General features: G+C 38.7%; 1 protein-coding gene across 9 annotated transcripts in view; it reads left to right on the top strand.

The window, feature by feature from the left end:
• Positions 1 to 26,542, top strand: part of LOC147027157 (ubiquitin carboxyl-terminal hydrolase 14-like) — a 165,896-nt gene that overhangs the window by 49,132 nt on the left and 90,222 nt on the right. For 5 of the 9 annotated variants that reach the window (XR_015058710.1, XM_085883340.1, XM_085883347.1 and 2 more), the window contains 8 exons: positions 8,639 to 8,743; positions 10,676 to 10,779; positions 16,440 to 16,486; positions 17,072 to 17,358; positions 18,035 to 18,115; positions 25,175 to 25,257; positions 25,434 to 25,551; positions 26,329 to 26,394. Coding sequence is in view for 8 of the 9 variants with exons in the window: in XM_085883340.1 (XP_085739466.1) it covers positions 8,639 to 8,743; positions 10,676 to 10,779; positions 16,440 to 16,486; positions 17,072 to 17,358; positions 18,035 to 18,115; positions 25,175 to 25,257; positions 25,434 to 25,551; positions 26,329 to 26,394 (891 nt within the window). In the remaining variant the exon portion in view is untranslated. The remainder of the gene's footprint in view (positions 1 to 8,638; positions 8,744 to 10,675; positions 10,780 to 16,439; positions 16,487 to 17,071; positions 17,359 to 18,034; positions 18,116 to 25,174; positions 25,258 to 25,433; positions 25,552 to 26,328; positions 26,395 to 26,542) is intronic. The other 4 variants (XM_085883345.1, XM_085883342.1, XM_085883344.1 and 1 more) reach the window with 3 other exon arrangements.

Raw genomic sequence — 26,542 nt, 5'->3', positions numbered from 1 at the left:
AAAAGGTGTGTGAAAGTCATGGAAATAAAGAACATATTTTGGATATGACAGCATTTAAAAGTTTGTATACAATCTATGTGTTTGACCTGAGTGCTCAAAAGGAAACTATAAAGTCTAATCGAGTGGATACTTCCCTATACATTGAAAGAGGAGAGAGTGAAGAAGTTGATCCATATTGTTTGCTTTTGGAAGAAACAGAATTACAGATTAATACAGATAATGGTGTTATGATTAGTCTCACAAAAATTTTTGTTAAATAAATGAGTCGCAAAGTACCAATTGGGGTATATGTTAATCAAATCAATCTTCATAAAGTATCATCTTGCGATCAAAATCAAAAGCCTTGTACGATTAACGTTAATACAATTCAGAAAAAAGGAGCAGTAAGAATTGATGTTTTGCTCACAAGAGAACAGGTTAAAATCTTGAACGATACTGGCTCACTTAAAATTAAAATGACAAAACCAATGTTGAAAAAATATTCAATAAGAGAGAGGAGTGGAGGATTTCTCCCATTTCTAATTCCTTTATTTGCTGGTTTAAGTACGGTTGGAGCATTGACGGGTGGTATTTCAACAGCGGTGAAAACTGCCAACGAAAGGAAGGCTCAACTTTGGGCTCAAAAAGAATTGGAAAGACATAACAATGAGTTGGTGAAACAAATTAGTGGAAGTGGTGTTATTGTAGATTTTGCTGAAAAACTTGATGGTCTGCTTGATAAAGTGAGATTGTTAGTTGGAGATATGCTTTCTTCTATCGCACAAGCAGGTGTAAAATTAACTAAAAGGGGTAATGGATTATATCTTTCTAATAAATGAGCATTGATGAGTGGTTTAAAGAATTTGGAAAGAATACAACGTTAAATTTACATCTTGTCAAATATTGTAAGAAATTAAAAATTCATAATGTGGTTATTTGTATGAGAGATGAATTAACAAACATGCCTAAACATACAAAGATTATTATTATGAACTTAGAATATAATAATGGGAATGGTTCAAATTGGGTTTGTATTTTTAATAGTCAAGACAAATATTATTTTGATAGTTTTGGTCTTCCACCACCTGTTGAAGTCATAAAATTCTTGCAGAATTGTGTTTATCAAACATTTCAAGTCCAAGAATTAAATTCCAAGTGTTGTGGACAATTATGTCTATATGTGTTATTTCAACTCAACAAAAATAAATTTTTTATGACATTATTTTTAATCTAATATAAATGACTTATGTTGGTAAAGATGGTTCTATCTTTGGTGTGTCCCAATAACTGCATATTGATTTATCAAATTATTACACAAAGGCACAAGCTGAACGACATAAATATAATATAACCAAAAATATCAATATGAAAAATGCTTATAAATTAAAAAATTATCCAAGCCCGACTGACGCGAATGACTTGGTGAGATTAAGTGATCTATCACAATATATATCCTTAAATATAACGGCCGTGTTTTCCAAACATACAGAAGTGTTGATTTTATCTCCAGGTCATACAGAATTCACAGTTCGAATTAAAAAAAAAAATTTATAAAGAAGGGCATATCGTTTGTATGAGAATAGAAAAATGGGGGTATGATATGAATGATTGAGGGTATAATTGGTCATTTAAAATTGACCTTGAAGACCTGGAACAATTAAATCAGTCTCGTAAGGAAGAATATTATCCACTTGGTATAGAGAATGAGTTTTGTGGAAGCACGATGAGTTAACAACAAATAAAAGAATTTAATAAGGGAAAATATAAAAATGGTTTTGCCCTAGTTTATATCATGAAAACAGAAAAAAGACAGGAATATATATATATATATATATATATATATATATATATATATATATATATATATATATATATATATATATATATATATATATATATATATATATATATATATATATATATATATATATATAGTAAGGAAATACAAAATGATTTAACTATGGGAAGATGAGGAGGTGTTTCATGTCATAATATTATTCTTACATAAATTTCTAATCCATAAATGACAGCAAGAAGACTTCAAGAAAATTATCTTTTCTGTGTCCATGCATACCTTCAAGAAAAGGGTATTCGGAATTTTAATAAATATGTTCTGCAACATAAGAATGAGGTATTTTCAATAAAAGATTGGCATTATGCTAATGTTCATAAACCAACAACTTTGGATTTAATTAAAATGTTAAATAATGAAAAAATTATCAAGTTAAGAAAACGTGAGGCTCTTTTAGAAATTCAAAATAAATTTTATTGGTTTCCTGTTGTAAAAATAATTATTTTGGATGTAGGAATAACAAGAAATCCTGATGAATATATGTATGATATTCTATGGGGTGTAAGTGGTTCAAGGATAGTAAGGGACGAGGAAGGAGTTGAAGAGAGAGAAGAGGAGGAAAAGGACAAGAGAGAGAAGGAGGAGAGGGAGAAGAGAGAGAAGGAGGAAAGAGAGAAGAGAGAGAAAGAGAGGGAGAAGAAAGAGAAGAAAGAAAGGAGGAGAGAGAGAAGGAAGAGAGAGAGAAGAGAGAGAAGGAGGAGAGGGAGGAGAGGGAGGAAATAGCGAGAATGAATAAATATCAAAATATGGAAACCAGTGAGATTAAAAACAGATTGGAGGTATTACAGAAAATAACTCAACCCACCGAGGAGGAAAACAAAGAATTGACAAGTCTATTTGCAATATTTTCGATAAGACTATTGTCATCGGCAAGAAATTGGTTTTGATTCAAGTTTTTCATTTTTTTCTTCAATAAATAGAGGAGAGAGTGAAGGCATTTCTAAGGATTCTTTATGTTTTAAAAATTAAGAGTCAACTGTGCATGTTGGAAACTAAAAAGGTTTTCGCACTCTGTCGGAATTTTTCTCATAAATAAATGAGTTATTGTCTCAAATGTAAAAAGAAAACTAATACTAAAAATATTTCATATTTTAAAAGTAAAATTAACAGGGTTATACAAAAAGGTCCATGTTCGGTGTGTGGTTCAAAAAAAAAATCAATTTATCTCCAAACACAAACTAGGAGGAGATATACAAAAGTTTTTATCATGAAGTAAATTTACAACTACTGGAATACCAGGGGAATTACATCTTCCAGGGTATTCTTTCTGTGGTCCAGGCACAAACTTGGATAAAAGATTAGATGAGGCAGACAATTCTAAATCATGGAGTATGCCCATCAATAGGGTTAATCACTTGTGCATGAGGCAGGATATTGATGATGGGAATACCATAACGCTGGAAGAAAAGCATGAAGCCAATAGAGAAATGTTTAATTTATCTCTGATACGAAATACAACGCGAAGAGATAAAGTTGATGGATTCATCGTGAAGAAGATGGTCAGTGCGAAATTGAAACTTGGCCTTGGAAATTCAAAAAACTTATAGGCTGTAATGATGTCATTAAGACTGAAGAGCAATTAGCTGATGAATTACATAAACCAATATTCACAAAGTTTCGTAGAAGGAAGGTTTATTCCAGGGAAGTTGATTATATCTGGTCTGCTGATTTGATTGAACTCAATAATGATAAGGGGTTCAAGTATGCTTTAACCGTTATTGATTTGAGGAGTAGATAAGCATGGGTTGTCCCTTTAAAAAACAATACAGGTAATACTCTTATGTTAGCCTTTCATCAGATATTTAATAAAAGTAAGAGAAAACCCCAAAAAATGTGGACTGATGAGGGTAGAGAGTTTTATAACAAGACATTTATGAATATTCTAAAAAATAACAGTGTTACATTATACAGTACCTTTAATGAAGGGAAGGCCATTGTTGTTGAACGTTTTCGTCGTACCTTAAAAGAGAGACTATAAAAAAAAATTCACACAACTCGGTTCACAACAATGGTCATCTTTTATTCAGGATATTGTCAATAAGTATAATGACACGATTCACACATCAACGAATATGAAACCATCAGAAACATTTACAAAATTAAAATATGAAAAAGAGATTAATGTCAGAAAACCTAAGTTCAAGGTTGGTGATATCGTAAGAATATATAGAGTGAAATCTCATTTTGAAAAAGGTTATACTAAACGATGGACAAACGAACTTTTTTAAATTGTTGATGTAATAGACATGGTTCCTTGGACTTATAAGATATATGATTTAGAAGGGGAAGAGATTTCATTTTATTCACAGGAATTACAAAAGACAAAACTAAGCAGATAATACCCATGGGAGCAATGGGTTGGCGCTTCACTCCCTCCTACTATACTCCGTTGTGGACACTCGAGGGCCAAGTCTGAGGTGTATAACAGGTGGCATCTGCCGTATATAATGTGTGTCAAGGGGGGACATTCTTAGATCTGTGAACCCAAAACACAGAATCCTCAACTGAATAGTCAAGGCTTAACTTTTGTTTGTTGGTGTGTGTGTGTGTGTATGTGTGTGTGTGTGTGTGTGTGTGTGTGTGTGTGTGTGTGTGTGTGTGTGTGTGTATGTGTGTGTGTGCACGTGTGTGTGCACGTGTGTGTGCACGTGTGTGTCTCCCAATCCTCATTCAAAATCTCAACCCCAACCCTCACATTCAAAATCTCAACCCCAACCCTCACATTCAAAATCTCAACCCTCACCCCAACCCTCACATTTAAAACCTCAACCCCAACCCAACCCTCGCCCAACACAATGTCTTTTTCAAAATGAGATTTCCACCCATATATATTTTTTATGTTTTTTTCTCTTCTTCCAATTCTGTATTTTAAGGCTTTCAGGTTTGATGACGTAGAAAGGGGGAGTAAGCCTGCACTTTCTTCCCAGAACTTTCTTGCTCTTGCTCTCATCAAGCACTATCCGACAAAGAACTACATCGATAGGTTTAGATCCTAAAGCGTGATAGCATTTCAAGTCTCCAAAATAAACCCAACTTTCCAAGTCTTCAAGGTATAACCACATTTCTGTTGAGTTTCCAAGATATGTATCCCATTGTGAGTTATCAAGCAGAACCCACATTTCAAGTCTCCAAAATAAAACCAACTTACAAAGTCTCCAAGGGATAACTCATTTCCTGATTTTTTTCAAAATTTGTGAGTCTCCAAGGTAGGTCCCATATTTAGAACCATCTTGGCAGAACCCTTTTCCTGAGTCTCCAAGGTAGTTATTTAAACCATCAAGGCAGAACTCATTTACTGATTTTTTTCAAAATTTGTGAGGTCTCCGAGGTAGGTTTCATATTTAAAACTACCAATGATAACTCATTTACTGATTTTTTTCAAAATTTGTGAGTCTCCAAGGTAAAACTTGTATTCTGGGTCATCAAGATCGAGCTCGTTCTGTGGGTCTTGGTCGATCACAAGGTTTCCAAGGTATAACTCTTTGGTTTGGTCATCAAGGACGAGCTCATTCTGTGGGTCTTGGTCGCTCACAAGATCTTCAACCAAACTGACAATTTCGTCCCAAGTTGTGGAAAAAGCAGTATTTTCATTTTGTCTTTCAGATGCAATTTCCTGTGAGAGAAAATAATAATGTATTAATTAAGTGATTTAATTATTAAATGAGTCTATGATTCAATCAAACTCTGTAAATAGGAAAATAAAATCTTACCTCAACAGATAAGAGGTTTGAATCCAGTTCATCAACTTGAAGGTTTAGTTCCATCCAAGTAGTATAACTCCAAGGAACCCCAAAGTCAGCACAGCACTCCATGCTCAATGAAAGTAAAAATATGTTTAAAATGGAGTCTGGGCTTGAATCTTTTACACAGAAAGACTGGTTTCTCTGGGCAACCCCAGGCAAGCCCAGGCAAGCCTTGTGAGTCAGATGTTGTAATGTTGTTTTGTACAGTCAGATGTTGTGATGTTGTGTGAGAATGGAGAAAAAAAAATTAAATGGAGGATTCTTTGAAAATTCCCTGGGCAAGCCCAGGCAAGCCTTGTGAGTCAGATGTTAGAATGGAGAATTTTTTTTCAAAATGGAGAATTGTTTGAAAATTGCCTGGGCAAGCCCAGACAAGCCTTCGTTGGGAAATTTTTCAAAACCATAACATTCTAGAATTTTCTAGTGATTTCTTTGTGAGTCAGAGATGAACTGGAAATGATGTAAAAGTAGGCGGGGCTTAGGGAAAGTGGGCGTGGCTTATGGAAATACCTCATGAAAAGTGGGTGGGGCTTATCAAAAGTGGGTGGGGCTTATCAAAAGTGGGCGTGGCTTATGCAAAAAAATAGTCTGAGGCTCAGGAGGTCGTCAGACGAGAGCATTAAGAGAAGTTTATCATTTCATAATGGCACAAAAGGGGTATCTGGAAAAAAAAAAATTCAAATGTTTTTTTTTATATTTTAGATGGGGATTATTGTGCAAAGAAAATTAAACTATTGAAGGAATTTGAGAATGAACAAATCTTTATAGGTTCAATGAGTGAGCTAAACAATATGCATTGGTTATTTGAAAAAGAGTGCCCCTCGGCGTACATGTTTCAGATATTTCTTTTGAGTCACTTTTAACAAATCACATTACTACTTCACTACTTGAACAAATCTTTATCTTATTGCATTGGTTATTTGAAAAGAGTGCCCCGAGGGTCAAAGGGGAGACAAATAAATATACCTTGGGATAAAAAGGGGGTTTATTTTTAGGGAAAAAAATATGAATCGCTGAAAATCCCCCATTCACTTACATGGGGAAAAGTGAACCAGAATCAGTATATTCACCCTATTCATATACAGGGTGTCCCCAAAAAATATACTTTTCATCTGCAAAGAGGATGGTCATAACATATATTTTTTTAAAAGATATATGGCTGGATAGAAAGCTGAAAGGTAGAAGTTTTTTGTACCAATGTCAAATTGCCACCAAAATTTAAATTTTGGTATAGAATCGTTTTCTTTTAGACCACATGTTCGACGTATGCTCCACGTTGTCCGATCACTGCCTGCAAACACGTTGTGATGTTCTCCATCACTTTGGGAAACGTTTCCTGAGGAATGTTCTGGATTTCTCAGTGGATGTTTTCCTTCAGCTGAACAAGAGCCTGAGGCCGAGGGTTTCCATTGATCCTGTCCTTGAGATACCCCCACAAGAAGAAGTCTGGAGGAGTAAGGTCAGGGGAATACGGTGGCCACTCAACATCTTCGTAGAGGGAGATAAAGCGGCCCTCAAAATGTTGGTTGAGAAAACGCCTTGTTTCCCTGGCTGTATGGGGCGGTGACCCATCCTGCTGGAACCACTGGGTTCTCATCTGGATCAGGTTGTTTCTCCTATGGGCCTGAGTACGTAGCTCAGGCAGATAGAATTCCTGAATCATTTCGCGATAGTTCCTCTGGTTTTCCATGCAAGTGTATCCCTGGTCAACTTCAAAGAAGTATTGACCAGTAATCCCATAGCAACCAACCGCCACCCACATGGTGACTTTAAGAACAGATCGAGGCACCAGTTCAGTTGATGCATTACCAGGATTTTCAGTTCCCCAGTACCGAAAGTTTTGCTTGTTTACCTCCCCAGACAAGTGAGCATGGCATTCGTCCGTCATGTGAAGTTTTTTGAGGAAGTCTGCATCTTCCTCCAACTTTCCTGAGAACCTATTTGCAAAGTCTAGTCATTTGCATTTCTGTTGATCAGTAAGCACCGTTTCCGTTTGAATTTTGTATTGAAAGGCATGAATGTCTTGGCGAAGGATCCTCTGAACGGTGCTCTTATGAATGTTTGTCTCGGCAGAAAGTCGTCGAATCGATTTTTTTGGACTCTGAACGACCGCCTGTCTCATCATTTCCACATTTTCTTCACTACGACCTGTCCTCTTCCGACCACTGTGACCCTTGTGAAGGTCACAAATGATTCCAACATTGGTAAACTTTGCGATGGTGCACTTTATTGTCCGAAAGTTTGGTGCATGGCGCAAGTGGATACCGAAATGTCTCGAGTAAAGACGTTGCACCTGTATGACACTTTTCGTCTGGTTCCAAAGTTCAACAATTTTCATCTGTTGTTGTACGGTCAGTCTTGGCATTTTTCTGGTGCTTGCTTGGTATCAAAATAAACTTCAGGGTCTCTGCAACAAGAAATGAAGCATTAGTGACAAAATTACTGCATTTTTAGGATCAAACAAAGCATTTTAAAAGTTGCATTTTTTTTGGGACACCATGTGTATATATGTGTATGTGTGTATATATATATACATATATACATATATATATATATATACATATATATATATATATATATACATATATATATATATACATATATATATATATAAATATATATATATATATATATATATATGTATATATATATATATGTATATATATATATATGTATATATATATATATATATATATGTATATATATATATATATGTATATATATATATATATATATATATATGTATATATATGTATATATATATATATGTATATATATATGTATATATATATATATATGTATATATGTATATATATATATATATGTATATATATATATATATGTATATATATATGTATATATATATGTATATATATATATGTATATATATATATGTATATATATATGTATATATATATATATGTATATATATATATATATATACATATATATATATATATACATACATATACATTGTCAGGTTTAACTTTGTCATTCTTCTTTCATTAATGTTTCCTCTTCTCACTTGAATGGTTGCTTTGTTTTTTTCTATCACCATTCCCAGGGTGCAAACCTTATCCTCATCGGCTCTCCAGGAGACCTTCCCAGTGAGCCAGTCAAGAAAACGACTTTCATTGAAGATTTAACTTCTGTCCAAATGGGCCTTTCGGTGAAGTCTCTTGGCACAATTCATCTCTTTATATTTATTGAGAATGTTTGTTTGCAGTTAATTTGTTTTTAGCTTTTTCGGAAGCTGGGCGCACTGTTCGGAAATGCATTTCAAGACAAACTAGAATGGCACTCAGTCAAGCGTATATCTCCGCCTGGCTGAACAGTTTATGTTTTGTAATTCAGTCATCGGTCGGATCTGCATATGGACCTGAACCAAAATCGAATCGGATTGTTCTTGTTACCGACCCAACTCATCGACCAAGTTTTGTCAAAACCCATCCACAACTTTTTGTATGCAAGGAAGGAGAAGAGAGACCTTCATGTAGTATGGCTTAATTTGGCCAATGCATATGGTTCTGTCCCACATGTTCTCATTGAGAAGGCTATGAGGGTGTTTTGGATTCCAGAGAAGGTTATAAACCTCATCAGGATGTATTATGAGCAGATATTTTTGAGGTTCACAACCACTTTATTTATTACTAACTGACAATCCCGAGAGGTTGGTATTCCCATGGGGTGTGCTGTCACCTTTGTTGTTTGTCATGACCATGAAGTTGATTATTTGAGCAGCAGAAGGTTGCGGAAAGTGAGTGCAGCTCTTATTAGGCCAAGTTCTTCCCCCAATGCGATCCTTTATGGATGATATGACATTAATTATGGACAAAACAGAGATAATGAAGAGAATGATAGCCAGACTGGATGAGTTAATTTTATGGAGTCAGATGAAGTTTCAACCGAAGAAGAGCAGGAGTTTGTTTTTGGCAAAGGGATAGCACAAGTCGCTAAGGTTTCAGATTGCTGGAGAGAAGATTCCCTCTGTGAAAGAAGAATCAGTAGAGTATTGGAAGGTGGTATTCCTTTCCCTTAAACAACTGCCACCATGGAGTGGAGGTACAGAAGATTATTTCAGAGGGACCATAAGTGTTCAAGAAGTCATGGTTACCTGGTACAGTTGTGGAATTTTCAGTTTGGTCTGCTTCCACGAATTCTGTGGCCAATGCAGGTGCATGAGATCACATTAACGAGAGTGGAAATAATGGAAAGAGCAATTAGTAGTTATGTTTGGAAATGGCTGGGTGTTCCGAGGTCTATTTCAACCCTTTGCGTGCTACGGTCACACATTTTCGACGAGTTGAAAATAATTGTAACAAATTATTTTTTTTTTGGTTATCCATCTAACTTGACACCCAAGTTTTGTTTTTTTTGCAAATACCACTTGAAATTCACAGCCATATGAAAATAATTAATTAACAGGGAACCATGTGGCCGTACACAATGCAGCACGCGAAGGGTTAACCAAAAGTGGTAAAAACGCTATTCGAGAGCTTGACCAATCATCAATGATAAGGAGGTTCCAAGTAAGACAACAAACATACATACATACATCACATTTCTGGTGTGTTGCTCAACAGAAACTAAACAATGTGATTGATTGCAAGGCACAAGTCCATTTATTCCTCCAGCACGTAACATTCACGCATCTCCGACTCCATGAAGCAGGCATCTCCCTCAAGTTCCACCCTCCTCATTGCATCATCATCTTCCTCCCAATCTATCAACATCCGGCAATTAGGCAACAACAACAAATTTGGAAGGAACATGACACCTAAGAAAGAACACAACAATTTATCAAAGTTTTATTTACTTTTTTTCTTTTCCATTTGTGGCCTGTGATGCGACAAACAGTAGAGTAAGTAATATCCAACTCCAATCTTGGAATCCTTCTGTATTATTACACATGGTAAAGTAAATCATAACCATGTTGTCGAGGAGCTGCATGTGGAAGACGAGAGGAGATGCAAGAAAGAGTGGTGCAAATACAAGAAGGAAAAAGGAATGAATACAGAAATAGAAATTAAGATGGTCATCATATTTTATAAAACAGTGATGTTCACCCTCATGGAGAGATTGGTGCTGTTGTTGTTGGCAGGTTGATGTACCAACGGGACTCATGAATATGGGGAACAGTTGTTTCCTCAATGCCACTCTACAGTGCTTACGCACGGCCTCACCCCTTCACGATGCACTTTGCAGGTATTACGCTTTCCCCCTCTCACTGACACCGACAGTATTTGCAATATATGGGTTCATATTTGGAGCCTCAGATTATGATGAAGTATGAAGTGATGCTTTTACATGATGTCATACGACAACACAGTACATTATTTTATTTCAAATGCTGAGTCATAAACAGTGTACCCCTGGTGAACTGATTGCATACAATCTACTATAAATGGACGATGTGTGTGTGTGTGTGTGTGTGTGTGTGTGTGTGTGTGTGTGTGTGTGTGTGTGTGTGTGTGTGTGTGTGTGTGTGTGTGTGTGTGTGACATTTTGTGTGGAATTATGCTGGAGCTATCTGATATGGAATGTGACACACCAAATTGATCATCATGATTTCCTAAGTTGATTGGGCTAACTTCAAAGAATCGGGAAGAACTCCAATGTTTCAAACGCACACCATGTTAAAGTGTTTCGAGCAGATTAATATAGGTCCTTCCCCGCCATGGCATTCTTATAACAAAACAATGCATCTACAAATTGATAGTAATAATATTAACAACAATAATAATAGCATAATTTGACAATAATAATAACAAACGATAATCCCCACCTTGGCCAAAGCACATCTGGGCTTGGTGAAAGGCAAGCTAATGCTACAGTAGTATAACAGACAGGTTTGCTCAAAGGTTGTGAAGACCAATGAAAATTTTGTCTAATGGGCCCACGAGTTGTGTAGATAACGAGAATGGCACTCGGGAGAGCGCATACCTCCACTATGTTTTGCCTGATCCGTGAGAACACATCGGGCCCAATACATTTTTGAAATATCATGCTATACAGTACTATATCGGTTTTGGCCATATCTCTCAATGGTGAAGAATCACTTTTAAAATTAAATAATTATCGTATCCAGATCCTGATTCAGATCTTCACAAAAATCTAAACAGTTCGTCCTTGTCGCACACCCAAACTGTCCACAAAATTTCATCCAGATCCTTCCACAACTTTTTGAGATATCCTGCACACAAACAAACAGACAAAAAGGGGTGAAAACATAACTCCCTTTCAACTTCAGTGGTGGAGGAAACGAGTAAAGCACTCGGTAGAAAGCATACTTCCACGAGGCTGAACAGTTTACGTTTTGTATCCTACTCATAGTCTGGATCTAGATCTAGACCTTGAACAAAATCGAATTGGCTTGTTCTTTTACTTCACCAACTCATCCACCTAGTTTTGTAATAACTTGTCCACAACTTTTTCAAATATCGTGCCATGTATTGTATTTGGCTAAATCTCTCAATGGTGAAGATTCATTAAAAAAAATATATATATATATATATATATATATATATATATATATATATATATATTTATATTGTATCCAGATCTGGTTTCGGATCTTCACAAAAATTTAATAAATTTGTCCCTGTCACACACCCAACCTGTCCATCAAGTTTTGTCCGATTCATGAGTGCAAACCCAGAAGGGCATCTTGCACGACACAAATTCAAAGTCAAAAGGTGTCACCAAACAGATGAAAAGCAAAGCAACCGACCTGGTTTTGCCCTTATTGGGGTTCGTCAGGACAATAAATACCCGTTTCATCTACCTGGTCACTTTTGAAGACTTTTTCGGCTTGTATAATGGTTAATGATGCCCCACTGACTGTGACTATTTCGGCCAGATTGTACAGTGCCAATAGAAAGTCTGAACCTCCTTTCAAAATTTTCAACTTTTGTTGCCTTATAGCCTGGAACTAAATTGTATTAAATCAGACTTTTTCCACCTTTATTTACACATCATAACCCACATCTTCCAAATGAAAAACAAATTCTACAAACTTCAGTAAATTCATTAAAAATACAAAACTAGAATATCTTCGTTGGCTAAGTGTCCACCTCCATGAGTTAATACTTGGTGGAAGCACCATAGTCAGTAATTACAGCTGTGAGTCTGTTGGGATAGGTCTCCACTCGCTTTGTGCACTTTGATTGGGCAATATTTGCCCATTATTCTGTACAAAACTGTTCAAGTTCAGTCAAGTTGTGTGGGGAGAATTGATGGACGGCAATTTTCAAGTCATGCCACAGATTTTCCATTGGATTTAGGTCGGGGCTCGGACTGGGCCACTCAAGGACATTTATATTTTCGTTCCTTAAACACTCCAGTGTAGCTTTGGCTGTGTGTTTTGGGTTGTTGTTATGCTGAAGGGTGAACTTCTGTCCAAATTTCAGCTTTCTTACAGAGGGCAGCAGGTTTTCCTCCAGGATTTTTCTATATTTTGCTCCATCCATTTTCCTTCTATCCTGACAAGTGCCCCATCCCTGCTGATAATAAATTTCCACATAACACGATGCTGTAACCAACATGCTTCATAGTAGAGATGGTGTTCTTTGGATGAAGTGCTGTGTTGGGTTTGCGCTAAATGTAACGTTTTGCATTTCAGCCAAAAAAACAAACAAATAAACAAGCAGTCATAGACTGGTACTTACGAAATCGTCAACTTGACCGCTGACCTTGTCTAATAAAAGCTGTCTCCAGAGAAGGTAGTGACGCAAACTCTAAGTTTCTCTGATGATTCTGTACCAAACCATCAAAAATTGAATGTTTTGGATGTTTGACCTCACTGTGACCTTGACCTTTGATCGATTTTGACCAAAATCTAATCAGCGCTAGGCACCACCCTCCTGAATCACGTGGTGTAATTTGACATTGGTAGCTTCTTCCGTTCTCGAGTTATCATTTTTTGGATGTTTGACCTCACTGTGATCTTGACCTTTGACCGATTTTGACCAAAATCTAATCAGCACAAGCCATCATCCTCCTGAATCACGTGGTGTAATTTAACATTGGTAGCGTCTTCCGTTCTCGAGTTATCGTGCCTACAAACTAACAAACAAACAAACAAACAGAAACGGAAGTCATCAATATACTTACGAAATCTTTAGATTTCGTAAGTAACAAACAGATACGGAAGTCATCAATATACTTAAGAAATCTTTAGATTTCGTAAGTAACAAACAAACAAACAAACAAACAAACAGAAACGGAAGTCATCAATATACTGACAAAATCTTTAGATTTCGTAAGAAACAAACCAAAAAGACAAACAAATCATTTCCATATACATAAGTAGATATTCCAGTTTTGTAAGTTTAATTAATTTTATGAAATTTGTGCAATTTGTTTTTCACTTGGAAGTTGATGGTTACGGTGTATAAATAAAGGTGGAAAAGTCTGATTTAATGCAATTTAATTCCCAGGCAATAAGGCAACAAAAGGTGAAAAATTTGAAAGGGGTTGTAGACTTTCTATAGGCAGTGTATTTGGGCCCAAAAAGTGCCATCTTGACACATTGTGTTACTCCACCCAATCACAATGAAGTACAAGTATATATATATATATATACTGTACATATATAGACTGTACATATATAAACTGTACATATATAGACTGTACATATATAGACTGTACATATTTAGACTGTACATATATAGACTGTACATATATAGACTGTACATATATAGACTGTACATATTTAGACTGTACATATATAGACTGTACATATATAGACTGTACATATATAGACTGTACATATATAAACTGTACGTATATAGACTGTACATATATAGACTGTACATATATAGACTGTACATATATAGACTGTACATATTTAGACTGTACATATATAGACTGTACATATATAAACTGTACATATATAGACTGTACATATTTAGACTGTACATATATAGACTGTACATATATAGACTGTACATATATAGACTGTACATATATAAACTGTACGTATATAGACTGTACATATATAGACTGTACATATATAGACTGTACATATATAAACTGTACGTATATAGACTGTACATATATAGACTGTACATATATAGACTGTACATATATAGACTGTACATATTTAGACTGTACATATATAGACTGTACATATATAGACTGTACATATTTAGACTGTACATATTTAGACTGTACCTATATAGACTGTACATATATAGACTGTACATATATAAACTGTACATATATAAACTGTACGTATATAGACTGTACATATATAGACTGTACATATATAGACTGTACATATATAGACTGTACATATATAGACTGTACATATTTAGACTGTACATATATAGACTGTACATATATAGACTGTACATATATAGACTGTACATATATAAACTGTACGTATATAGACTGTACATATATAGACTGTACATATATAGACTGTACATATATAGACTGTACATATATAGACTGTACATATTTAGACTGTACATATATAGACTGTACATATATAGACTGTACATATATAAACTGTACATATATAGACTGTACATATATATATATATTTTTTTTTTTTTAATTATTTTTACATACTCTGCACACATATCCATGCATATATATATATATATATATATATATATATATATATATATATATATATATATATATATATATATATATATATATATAAATATACGGTATATATTTATACATATATATATATATATATATATATATATATATATATATATATATATATATATGTATGTACATATATAGACGTTGATTTTACGTGGGTATATCCACCTGAAGTTCCAAAATCAGCCACAATTATAATTATATATATATATGGAGCCTGGTGTTGGCCCAGTGGTTAGGGCAGCGGCTTGGGATCCAAAAGGTCCTGAGTTCAAGCCCCGTTGGGCCACTGAATTAATACACCAGGGGGTTGACTCAGCCTGTCATCCTTCCGAGGTCGGCGAAGTGAGTACCAGTGTACTGGGCCGGTGTATACCCCAGTTAAAATAGGTATACCATATCCCTGTGTCGTAAGAGGCGACCAGGGTTGCGTCAGGAAGGGCATCCGGCGTAAAACATGTGCCAAATCACTATGCGGATCATACAGATGATCCGCTGTGGTGACCCCTAATGGGAGCAGCCGAAAGAAGAAGAAGAAGAAGAAGAAGAAGAAGAAGAAGAAGAAGAAGAAGAAATATATATATATATATATATATGTATATACTTGCGGGTATGCTTACACATCGTAAGCAATAACGAACCGTGCTTCCCCATTGTCTCAGGTCGCACACCTGCATTTGATTTTTTGTTTTTAATTTTCATTTATTGTATTTTCATTAATTTATATTTTCATTTACGGACGCTTTCCAACATTTCTGTGATTTTTTTCCTAGTGTATCTACTTCGATGTCCATCGGCATGCAAAATTACTGTGCTTCACCATTGTCTCGGGTTGCTTACCTGCATTTTTTTCACTTATTTATTTTCATTTATCTTTTGCATTTATTTATATTTTCATTTGCAGATGCTTTCCGATGGTCCTGTGATTTTTTTTTTCCTGGTGTATCAGCTTTGATGCCCATCGTCACACAAAATCTCAGCCTTCTATTAAACGGGGACATTTTTTCACGATTCCAGCGAGTAGACTTTTTAATCTCAATAGATCTCTGGTGAATGATGAAACCTGGAATTGGATTTATATGCAGTGTGGCTGGCTTTGAAATAAAGTTGTATTGTTTTGGCATTTGCTTTATTTTTGTGAATTGCCTGGGCATACTTTCATATTATCCAAATATTCACTTAAACTTAAACAACTGAGCAAAACAAGACTGCATGTACACTGTAGTTCTGTCTGTTTACATCAGGTTCAAAGTCTCTTCAATCAATGACCCAGCTCAGAGGTTTGCTGCAGGTAAACACTTTTGAATCCTCATGGGTGTTGCAATTATTTGTTCCATTTTTCTCCAAGCTGATATTTTCTCTAATTACATTTTTCGTTATCATTTATATTTTGACCAAACTTCTGAAGTGAAAAATAAGAAAAGTAAAATGTGATGTTTGAATGATTATTATATTCATAACTACTGGAACCACCCACGTGGCTGCAGAACTGTCTTCCAGTTGGCAAAGCTCAGGTCTGACGTTTCCACCATTAAGCGGTCTTTCTCCATGACTGTGCAGGCATTATGCGCCCATTTTTAGGATGCCCCCAAAAGCGTCTTCTTAATGGACAGGGGGTATCATGTGACTAAAATAATCAAATGATGAGATAGTCTCATGTTATTGCAGTTACATTATGCTTAACATGAGGTGCCCAATACTTGCATAGTACCAGAGGAAGACCACTCCTTTGTTTGAAATGTCAGACAGGAGCCTTGCTAATTGGTAATGCTTATCAGTGCTATAAATCTCTTTTTTTTTTATTAATCATTTCCATATACATCAAATGTGTTATACTGATAATACATAATGTTGTATGCAATGTGCTTGTCCACAGCATTAGCAGACCTGTACCTGTCAATGGACCGCATCACAATGCAGAGTCAGGCAGATGGTGAGGATGACCGGGTCACTCAGGAGAGCCATGACATTCAAGCCTTACATGAGATTATGACGTGTGGAGGGCAACGCAGTTTGTTTGACCAGGTGGTGGACAGAACAGCAATGGACCTGCAGTGGCAAAAGCCGGTTCAGGTTGCTGTGCCTGTGGCTGTATTGAAAGCCCTGCAGCAATCTGAGTCGGCATTCGCTGAAATCGGCTCTGATGGTCTTTATGTACAACAGGCAGGTGAAACAATGACCTTCAGAAATTACCTTTAACTGGCTGCCTTACACCTGAACATACAAAACTCATGGTTGAATGGTTCTGGGGATGTGACTGAGTGAGAGGTGTTGGAAAACCACAAATTGTAAAGGTGTCCAGGGCTTCTCATGGAAATTACATGGTAAACATTGTATTTCTTCTTTCTTAAAGAAAAACTTATTTCTTTGATATCTTCAAGATTTTCACGATTTAACATAAGCATATGACAAAATACCTAGATTAAACAGACGAGGACATTAGTACAGTATTTTAAATATCGTGGTCGTGAGTGGGTAACCATGCTGAAATTAACCTCTTGCCTGGTTCGCAATACACAAAACCGGTTTAATCCACCTTTAAAAGTGCATGAGAATGCAAAATTATTGCATTGAAAAAACTTTTAAAGTATTTCTTCACTAGTTATAAAACAAAACTAATATTGTGGAGCAATAAAAATATTACTTTTCCATCATTGAAGGAAAAATACACGTATATTATAGTTAATCTATTAAGCAACTCTTGCTGTGCATAATTGCTCATACACTTTGCGAATGCAAATTTATTTACTAAAAACACACACACACACACACCTTTCTGGTGAGAGACATCTTTCCAGGATTTTGAACTGGATCTCTGACTGTCTCTCTGGATGCACAGGATGCGTTACATTGCTGGTGCAAGATCCTGCAGCTGTTGAGAGAAGTGTTGGAAGGACATCGATCATGGAGAGAACTGGAGGCATGGCAAAATAAATAATGATCACTTAACACATGGTCATGCGCACAAGTAACAAGCCAACATTTACTTAAATGCTCTTTCCATGACTTCTTCATAAAATAGAGAATAACACAAGGAAAGGTCTCGCTATTTAATCAAAAAGACAAGAAACGAAAGACGAAAAGGAATCCATAAATATAAACGAGAACTTTTAAATATATCATGATGGTAAACCATAAAAGGATCGTGGTGTCGTATTGTGGCATTGTACATAACATGATGTCATTCTTACCTTGTTTGGTTGTTTTTTTTTAAGTTTTATCCCTCTTTTTACATATTTTTAACCTCCGCCATCGAAGATGGATGGAGGTTACTGTTTTCACCCCTTTCTGTTTGTTTGTTTGTTTGTTTGTTTGTTTGTGAACAGTATTACGGAAAAACTCCTCGACGGATTTTGACGAAACTTGGTGGGAGGGTTAGGTCTGGTCCATGGATCCTGCCATTATATTTTGGACTTGGTCCAAAATCCAATATGGCCACTACCGCGGCCAATTTGAAAAAATATTAGAATTTTTTTTTTTTGCATTTCTAAATGTTTTAAGTGATTTCCAACTCCCCCCCCCCCAAAAAAAAATTGTTAGAGAAAAAAAAATTGCTAATTTTTTTCAACAAAATTTCGATTTTTTTTTTGCATTTCTACATGGTATAATGATTTCCAACAAAAAAAAACATGCCAAAATTATAATTGTGGCTGATTTTGGAACTTCAGGTGGATATACCCACGTAAAATCAATTTCTGTCTCAAGGAATCCAGTTATGACGAATGAATTGAGCATGTAAATGTTAAAAGTAAAAGGGAAAGTTGCAAACTATAACTCTGTGAGCACTGTTGACATCAAATTGAATGAATAGGATATCAGGTTCACTTGAGTGACTTAGCAGTATTGGCGGCAGAGGTTTTGCACGCTACCGAGTGCTCCCCCTCTAGTTTTTTCTTGTTTTTGCAATTTTTTTGAGTAATAAAATGCTTCATGTTTTATATTGGTTCACGAGTCAGTAAGTGTTGGTTCACGAGTCAGTAAGTGACCACTATATTCGTTATGGGTGTGTGTCTGTCTGTCTGTCTGTCCCGAGCATAGCTCCGTGGGTTTTGATCCGATCCTGATAAAATTTGGGTGGGAGGTTTATATCATGATCTCGTTGGGTTTTCCTGAGAATGGGCGTGGCTCCACCCAGCTGTATTTTTAGGGGGTAGCCGATTTCAAGTTGCATCTTCTCTGAGGGGAGTTGTCGAATCTGGCAGGGGTTTCGGTATTTGGTTATCCCAATGGCACATACATAGCCCCACGGAGCTCGATTTTTCATTTTCGTCCCAGGGTCAAAGTCACAGGTCACGAATTTCGAAAATGTCGAAAAAAATCAATAAATTGTGCATCGAGCTCCAAGGGTTTTCAACTGTTTTGAATGAAAGTTGGTATTCAAGTAATGCTCTTCGAGTACTACAACATTCATCATTTACGTTTTTCCCGATTCCCCCCAGTTTGCCCGTGGCGTCCCCTCAAAGGTCAAAAAACAAAAAAGGCGAACCGTGTACATTGCTCGTGAACCATCGCCGTCTCCAGACTTGTATTTTGTTATTGTGGGATGGATTAAATCCATCGAGGTTATTAAGTTGTTTTAATAGTTTCTTCAGTTGATTTGGGGGATGGTTTGGATATGTATCGCTTTTAGAATGTTGCTGTCCATCTCCACCCCACCCCCCCCCCCCCCTACGATCCTGGCCTGGTTTGGTTGAATCCACATTTACGTTCAATATCTTTTCATAATAAAACGATTAATTTTTAATATACCTTAAAATTTTGGGTTGCTTTTAGTAGCCCAGAGACAAAGTAACTTCAGACTGGAATGACCATCACGGCTTCAGCAGTTATCGAGTTACATCGGGCTACATTTTAACAATGTTTTTAGATGGGAAGAAGCAAAATAAGAAGAATGACAAATTGGCATTTTAGCGAACTGTCGTTGTGGTGCTTTAGCGATGTATTCTGGCATCTTTTTAAATTAAAAAAACGTTCGAGAATAAAAAGCATGGCTTTTAAATGCTTATTACTTCACTCGATAGTTGTTTATAAGCATGTCATTGTGTACATACTTGAATGGGCAGCCATTTTTCCCAGGATCATCCCTCTAATTGGAGTACTACTGCACTCCATGATAAACAATACGGCACTTTCAAAATGACAGAATCCACCCCAGATTACTCAGCGCGCATCCACAGAAACCCCGAGTAATTAAATAAATCGGGGCAGCCTGAACATTTTTCATGCCTGCCAGATAAGAATTATTGAATGAAATGACAATTTTTTTAAAAGAAGCCAAAAATACTTGTAAACATACTTGCGAGAAAGGAGTGTGCCTCTGCACAATGAAACAGTTGAACAACTTCCTTATCAACTCATCCAAAAAGTTGATATTTTGCAGTCCATATTGCAAAAACTCTCGAAAATATGGGCTCTTGGAAGGGCCCATGTTGTCGGGTTTTTGGAAGGGCCCTTATTGTCGGGTTCGTAAACAGGTGCATTCTCCTCAACCCTTCGTTCTTCTTAAAACCGATGGGAATATCATATCTGGGGCTTGTCGATGCACCGGGTAAGTTTTACAATGAGGTTATTTACTTTCAATAACATTTGGGACGAAGAGGGTGGGAGTTGTGTGGACTTTGAGTGCCATTATAAATATATATTTTTTGTTTGGTTCCAGGGCCACAAGATCAATTATACTCGATTTTTGCATCTATTGGTGAAAAGAGGTGGTGTGTGTGTGTGTGTGTGTGTGTGTGTGTGTGTGTGTGTGTGTGTGTGTGTGTGTGTGTGTGTGTGTGTGTGTGTGTGTGTGTGTGTGTGTGTGTGTGTGTGTGTGTGTGTGTGTGTGTGTGTGTGTGTGTGTTATCACCACTTCCGCCACGAGATAATTGTATTAAGAGGAAATGATCAGACCCCGACACACACCTCTCGTGCACAGATATGTATCGTATTATTTAAATTTCTGGAAGACAGGTTTGCATTCAGGAGCAGAATAATTAAGGCTTACCATTTTGAAATTCCCACTCTTTTGTCTAAATGATGAAAATTGTGTTTGAAAGATGACTTGCATCACAGATTTCGCGTTTGCAATGGCAGTTTAAAAGTGTCCGGCGAGCTAAACCAAGCCACTGTAAACATACACAGCACATGCGCAAAAGGCCTCATTTCGGATTCAGATGTTTTACGCCGGATGCCCTTCCTGAAGCAACCCTGGTCACCTCTTACGACACAGGGATATGGTACACCTATTCTAACCGGGGCATACACCGGAGCTTATGTCAGGTCAGGTTCGATCTGTGACCTGCTACAGGTACCATGTAAACCTGTACTAACCTGTTCCATGGTCGGGTTGTCAGCGACGAAACCGTCTCCCCCACCAGGTTTTCTGGTGAGGGGGGTGTTTGGATATGGACACCCAGCAGGATTAAAAACAAAACCTGTCAAAGGGCGGAGGAGCTCCTTGTGAGCCAACCGGCATCCATATCTAGTGCCCAACTGTGTCTGCGGACGTCCTCCTGTAGTGGGGTTACTTCTTATTAGGAGGTTGGTGGCAGGATTTGCACTCCGGCCACCGTAAAACTCTTCATTCCGCAAAACGCAAAAACGCAAAAAAATCTGAAAACCCACTCCGTGGGAGTACCTCCTGTGCAGCTTCCCTTCGCAGGGCAGCTCACCGGATGACGGGATTGGGGCAAAGCCTTCGGGACCCCCAATCTTTGATAGGAGGGAAACCACGGGGTAACATCCCTGGGTCAGATTGCGGGAGAGTGTGTCGGAGTGGTGCTGAGGTGTCGTCCACCAGACGGCGGTCTCCTTTGGTTAACCTGAGGCGGTCCCTTCGGGTGGGTGCCTGGAATGTCCTATCCCTAAGAGAGGATGATCACCTGTCTCTGTTATCATCTGAGCTCAAGCATTTGGACATCGGGATTGCAGCTCTCTCTGAGGTTCGGAGACCGTATTGCGGAGAGATAATGGTGGGTGGTTACACCTACTATTGGTCTGGTCGCTCTGATGGTTACCATACCCAAGGAGTTGCTGTAGCTGTGTCCAATAAGCTGACCCCAATGATAATTGAGGTAACACCGGTCAACGAGCGTATTATGAGATTAAGGATTCGTCACTCCTTAGGTGTCATTTCCCTGGTCTCTGTTTATGCTCCGACTGAGGCGAGTGATCTCACAGAGAAGGATGCATTCTACGCCACGCTCGAGTCTGTGGTTGATCAGTGCCCCAGACGAGATACACTTCTAGTCTTGGGGGATTTCAATGCATCGACTGGAACTGATAGGGACGGTTATGAGGTGTGTGTTGGTCCCCATGGGTCAGGAACTATGAACCAGAATAGCACTAAGTTCTTTGACTTTGCAAGAAGTCATGGACTTAGGGTGGCTGGTTCATGGTTTCAGCACCCACAAGCTCATCGCTGGACTTGGTATTCCAACGCTGGCGGTGTGGCAAAGGAGATTCACCATGTCCTCATTGATGGTCGTTGGAGGATGATCCAGAACTGCAGGGTCCACCGGAGTGCTCAGTTCCTCAATACTGACCACAGGCTTGTTGTAGCAACTCTAAAGCTGCACCTTAAATCCTGGAGATTGGTACCATCCCAGCCTAGGCTGAATGTTGCCAAGCTCAGGGATGAGAGAGTAGCTGAGGAGTTTGCGAACAGGCTGAGTGGACACTTGGGGGGGTCTGGTTGCTTTGGGGGTCCTGAAGAGTTGTGGAGTGCCTTCAAGACCACCATCCTTGATGTTGCCGGTGGATGCCTTGGAGCTCACCGCAGGGCAAAGAAGAATTTTGTCTCTCAAGGGACACTGGATACCATTGACCAGAGTCGCAGGGCCAGGCTGAATGGCAGAGCTGAGCTGTTCAGGGAGCTGAGGCGTAAAACTGTACGTGCACTGAGGGTGGACAAGGAGGCCTATGTGCAAGGAATCTGTGAGGGGGTAGAGCATCACCTGTGGACAGGTGATTCTCGTCCCGCTTACAGGGGAATTTGCGCATTACGTTCATCCAAGCCCATCCCTCGGAGCACTGCAGTTCGAGCAGAGAGTGGTAGGCTCTTGACAGAGGAGTCTGAAGTGAAGGCCCGCTTGGCCGGTTACTTTGAGCGGTTGTACCAGGCTGATCCCCCAGCTGTCGAGTTGGACGTCAAGGGTGTTACAATCCCTGTTGCTGACCCTCGAATCAACTGTGGTCCACCTTCGCTTGTGGAAACACGGGCTGCGGTGAACCAGTTGAAACGGGGCAAAGCTCCAGGGATCTGAGGCATCCATGCCGAACTTCTCAAGGCTGGTGGAAATGCTGCACTCGTGTCGTTGCATGCAGTTTTGTGCTCTGCCTGGAACACAGGCATTATCCCAACTGACTGGAAGAGGGGTCTTGTTGTCCCTCTCTGGAAAGGTGAAGGGTGATCGCCAAGACTGCAACAACTACCGAGGGGTGACGCTGCTCTCAATGCCGGGCAAGGTCTTTGCTCGGATAATTCTTGATAGGGTTCGCCACCATCTGCTTGAGCACCAGCGTCCAGAGCAGTCAGGCTTTACACCAAAGAGGTCAACGATTGACTGTATCCTTGCCCTTCGTGTCCTCACTGAACGCAGAAAAGAGTTTCGACAGGGGCTGCTTGCAGCCTATGTTGATCTCTGTAAAGCGTTCGATTCAGTGAATCGGGATGTCCTCTGGAGAATTCTTGGTCTTCGTGGGGTGCCACCAAAACTGATCGATCTGATGTCTGAACTCTACTCTGGTACTGAGAGTGCTGTGAAGTGTGGTGGTACCATCTCTGACTTATTTCCAGTTGTTACTGGAGTTCGTCAGGGGTGTGTACTTGCCCCCACACTTTTCAGCACTTGCATGGACTGGATTTTAGGGAGGATGTCGGAGAGATCAAGTAGCGGTGCATCGTTTGGGAATGTCAAGATATCGGACCTTGATTTTGCAGATGATGCAGTCATCTTTGCGGAGACTTTAGACATCCTTTTGGGGGCCCTCGAGGTGCTGAATGAGGAGTCGGAGCCGCTGGGATTACGGGTTTCTTGGGTCAAAACTAAGATCCAGGCTTTCGTTGACATCTTGGATGCTGCTGTCCTGTCTGTGTCTGTTTGTGGTGAGGATGTTGAGGTCGTGGAGAGATTCACTTACCTTGGCAGTGATATTCATGTCTCTGCTGGCTGCGAGTCAGAGGTCAATAGACGTCTGGGTCGGGCCTGGGGAGTCATGGATTCACTGGATCATGGGGTGTGGCGCTGCCGGTACCTGTGCGGGAGGACTAAAGTCCGAGTCTTCAGGTCCTTGGTACTTCCAGTCTTGCTCTATGGGTGCGAGACTTGGACTCTGACCAAGGATCTGAGACGGAGACTTAATTCCTTTGGTACCAAGTGTCTTCAGAGAATCCTTGACTATCGCTGGTCAGATTTTGTGTCCAACGAGCGGTTGCTGAGAGAGACTCGGATGAGATTTGTTACCTGCATAGTCCGTGAGCGTCAGTTGCGGCTGTATGGACATGTGGCTCGTTTTCCTGACGCTGATCCTGCTCACCAGATTCTCACAGCGAGGGAGTCTCATGAGTGGAGGAGGCCAGTGGGCCGACCACGTGCCTCATGGTTGCAGCACGTTGACCATCATCTCAAGGAGATGGGGATGGGCCTGGCATCTGCCTGGGGGATGGCCAGACGGAGGCCCCTGGAGTACTGGCGGAAAGTGGACGCAGCGACGCGCTGTTCTGGCACATGCTCCCATACCTGAGCTGACCATACACCGGGCCCAGTACACTGGCACTCACTTCGCCGACCTCGGAAGGATGACAGGCTGAGTCAACCTCCTGGTGTGTATTAATTGAAGCGGCCATCGGGGCTTGAACTCAGGACCTTTTGGATCCCAAGCCGCTACCCGAACCATTACACCAACACCAGGCTGAACATCTCTCTAGTTGATTTCTATTAAATTGGTGTAATGAGGAGAAACATCACCATGTGTGCATTTCATTTTGTTTCAGGATGAGAATGAAGAGGATGAGGAAGAATACGAAAAACCCAAAAAATTAATTGACCAATTCTTTGGGATTGAAATGAAAACGGAATATCCTTTCACAGTCTTTTCTTAGTTCATTGGCAGACAGCAATTAAAAAAAAAAGTTGCATTGTTGAAGATTCCAATAACAAGAAAAAAATTCCAGTCGTTAAGTACCTTATGATTCTGAGTGTTGCCATGCAGAGTCTGGTCCAGTTCAAATGAATTCCTGACCATTTGTCCAAGTCTCGATGTTCGGATTCCCGGGACACAAACGTCTTCACTGCAACGGAGCAGCGATTCCTGCTGCGCTGTCAGTGGCCAGTTGACCACTCTGGGAAGCTTTTGACCACTCTACAAACAGTGAGAGCAAACTTGTCAAGTCATGAGTCAATCTCTTTTACATCATTCATGTGACCATTGTGATCCAATCGTATTGTGTGTCATTATTTGTTGCAATTTCTTGATACAACTGTTTGCACCGCTATTAAGTCCATGGTAGATCCTCTGCATAGCATAGTAAAACTGTGGTGGACACCGTAACCTCCTGGAAACAGAGCAGTTACAAACAGGCCCTGGATAGCATTTCATTATGGCATAAATAAATAAGTTTTCTGACAGTGTAACCTCAATTCAGCATCTTGATGGGTAGTTCTTTTTGAATTGGTCCCACGTCTGTCAGATTCACTTCTCAGAATTATTATACACGTGGCTTTAGTAGTGGCCAAAGGCCATCTTTGGAAATGCTACATAGTTCCTTTCTTTCAAAACATTATACCTTACCCACCTCACACCTCCTCATAAACCAAGAAACAGTGATTCATTCAGCTCTCAAAGGAGACTGTGCTATTTTGTTTAAATACCACAGTCCTGGTAGGTCTCCGCTCTACCTGAAACCAATCCACTTGTGGAGATAGAAGTCAACAAGAACAAATCAAACACACACACACACACACACACACACACACACACACACACACACACACATACACTATTGCTTTCAATTTATGTACCCTCAGAATCAAGGAATCAATGTTTTAATTCCAATAATTTTGAGAATCAATTAATGACCGTAATAACCCAGAACTGTCATCACAGTACCACAACTCACAGTTGCATACATGCCACTCTCCCTATTAGGGGCTGATGGAAGAGACAGTCCGGTACTCCGAGATATTGAAACGTGCTGCCATTTATTCAAAGAAGGTAAGTTTTAAAAAATAATTGGATCACATTACGTGTGGAAATCGCATTGCCCCTTGCCAATTGGGTTCCTTTGTCATGATACACAAAAATTAAATCTCTCTCAAGCTCCCTATCCGTCGTCATACAATGATTCCGATCCTTTAATAAT

Source organism: Eptatretus burgeri, chromosome 5, assembly GCF_056783735.1.
Source record: "Eptatretus burgeri isolate ZD-2024b chromosome 5, Ebu_testis_v1, whole genome shotgun sequence".
In the NCBI taxonomy this organism is placed as follows: domain Eukaryota; kingdom Metazoa; phylum Chordata; class Myxini; order Myxiniformes; family Myxinidae; genus Eptatretus; species Eptatretus burgeri.
This window is presented reverse-complemented; position numbering and strand designations above follow the sequence as displayed.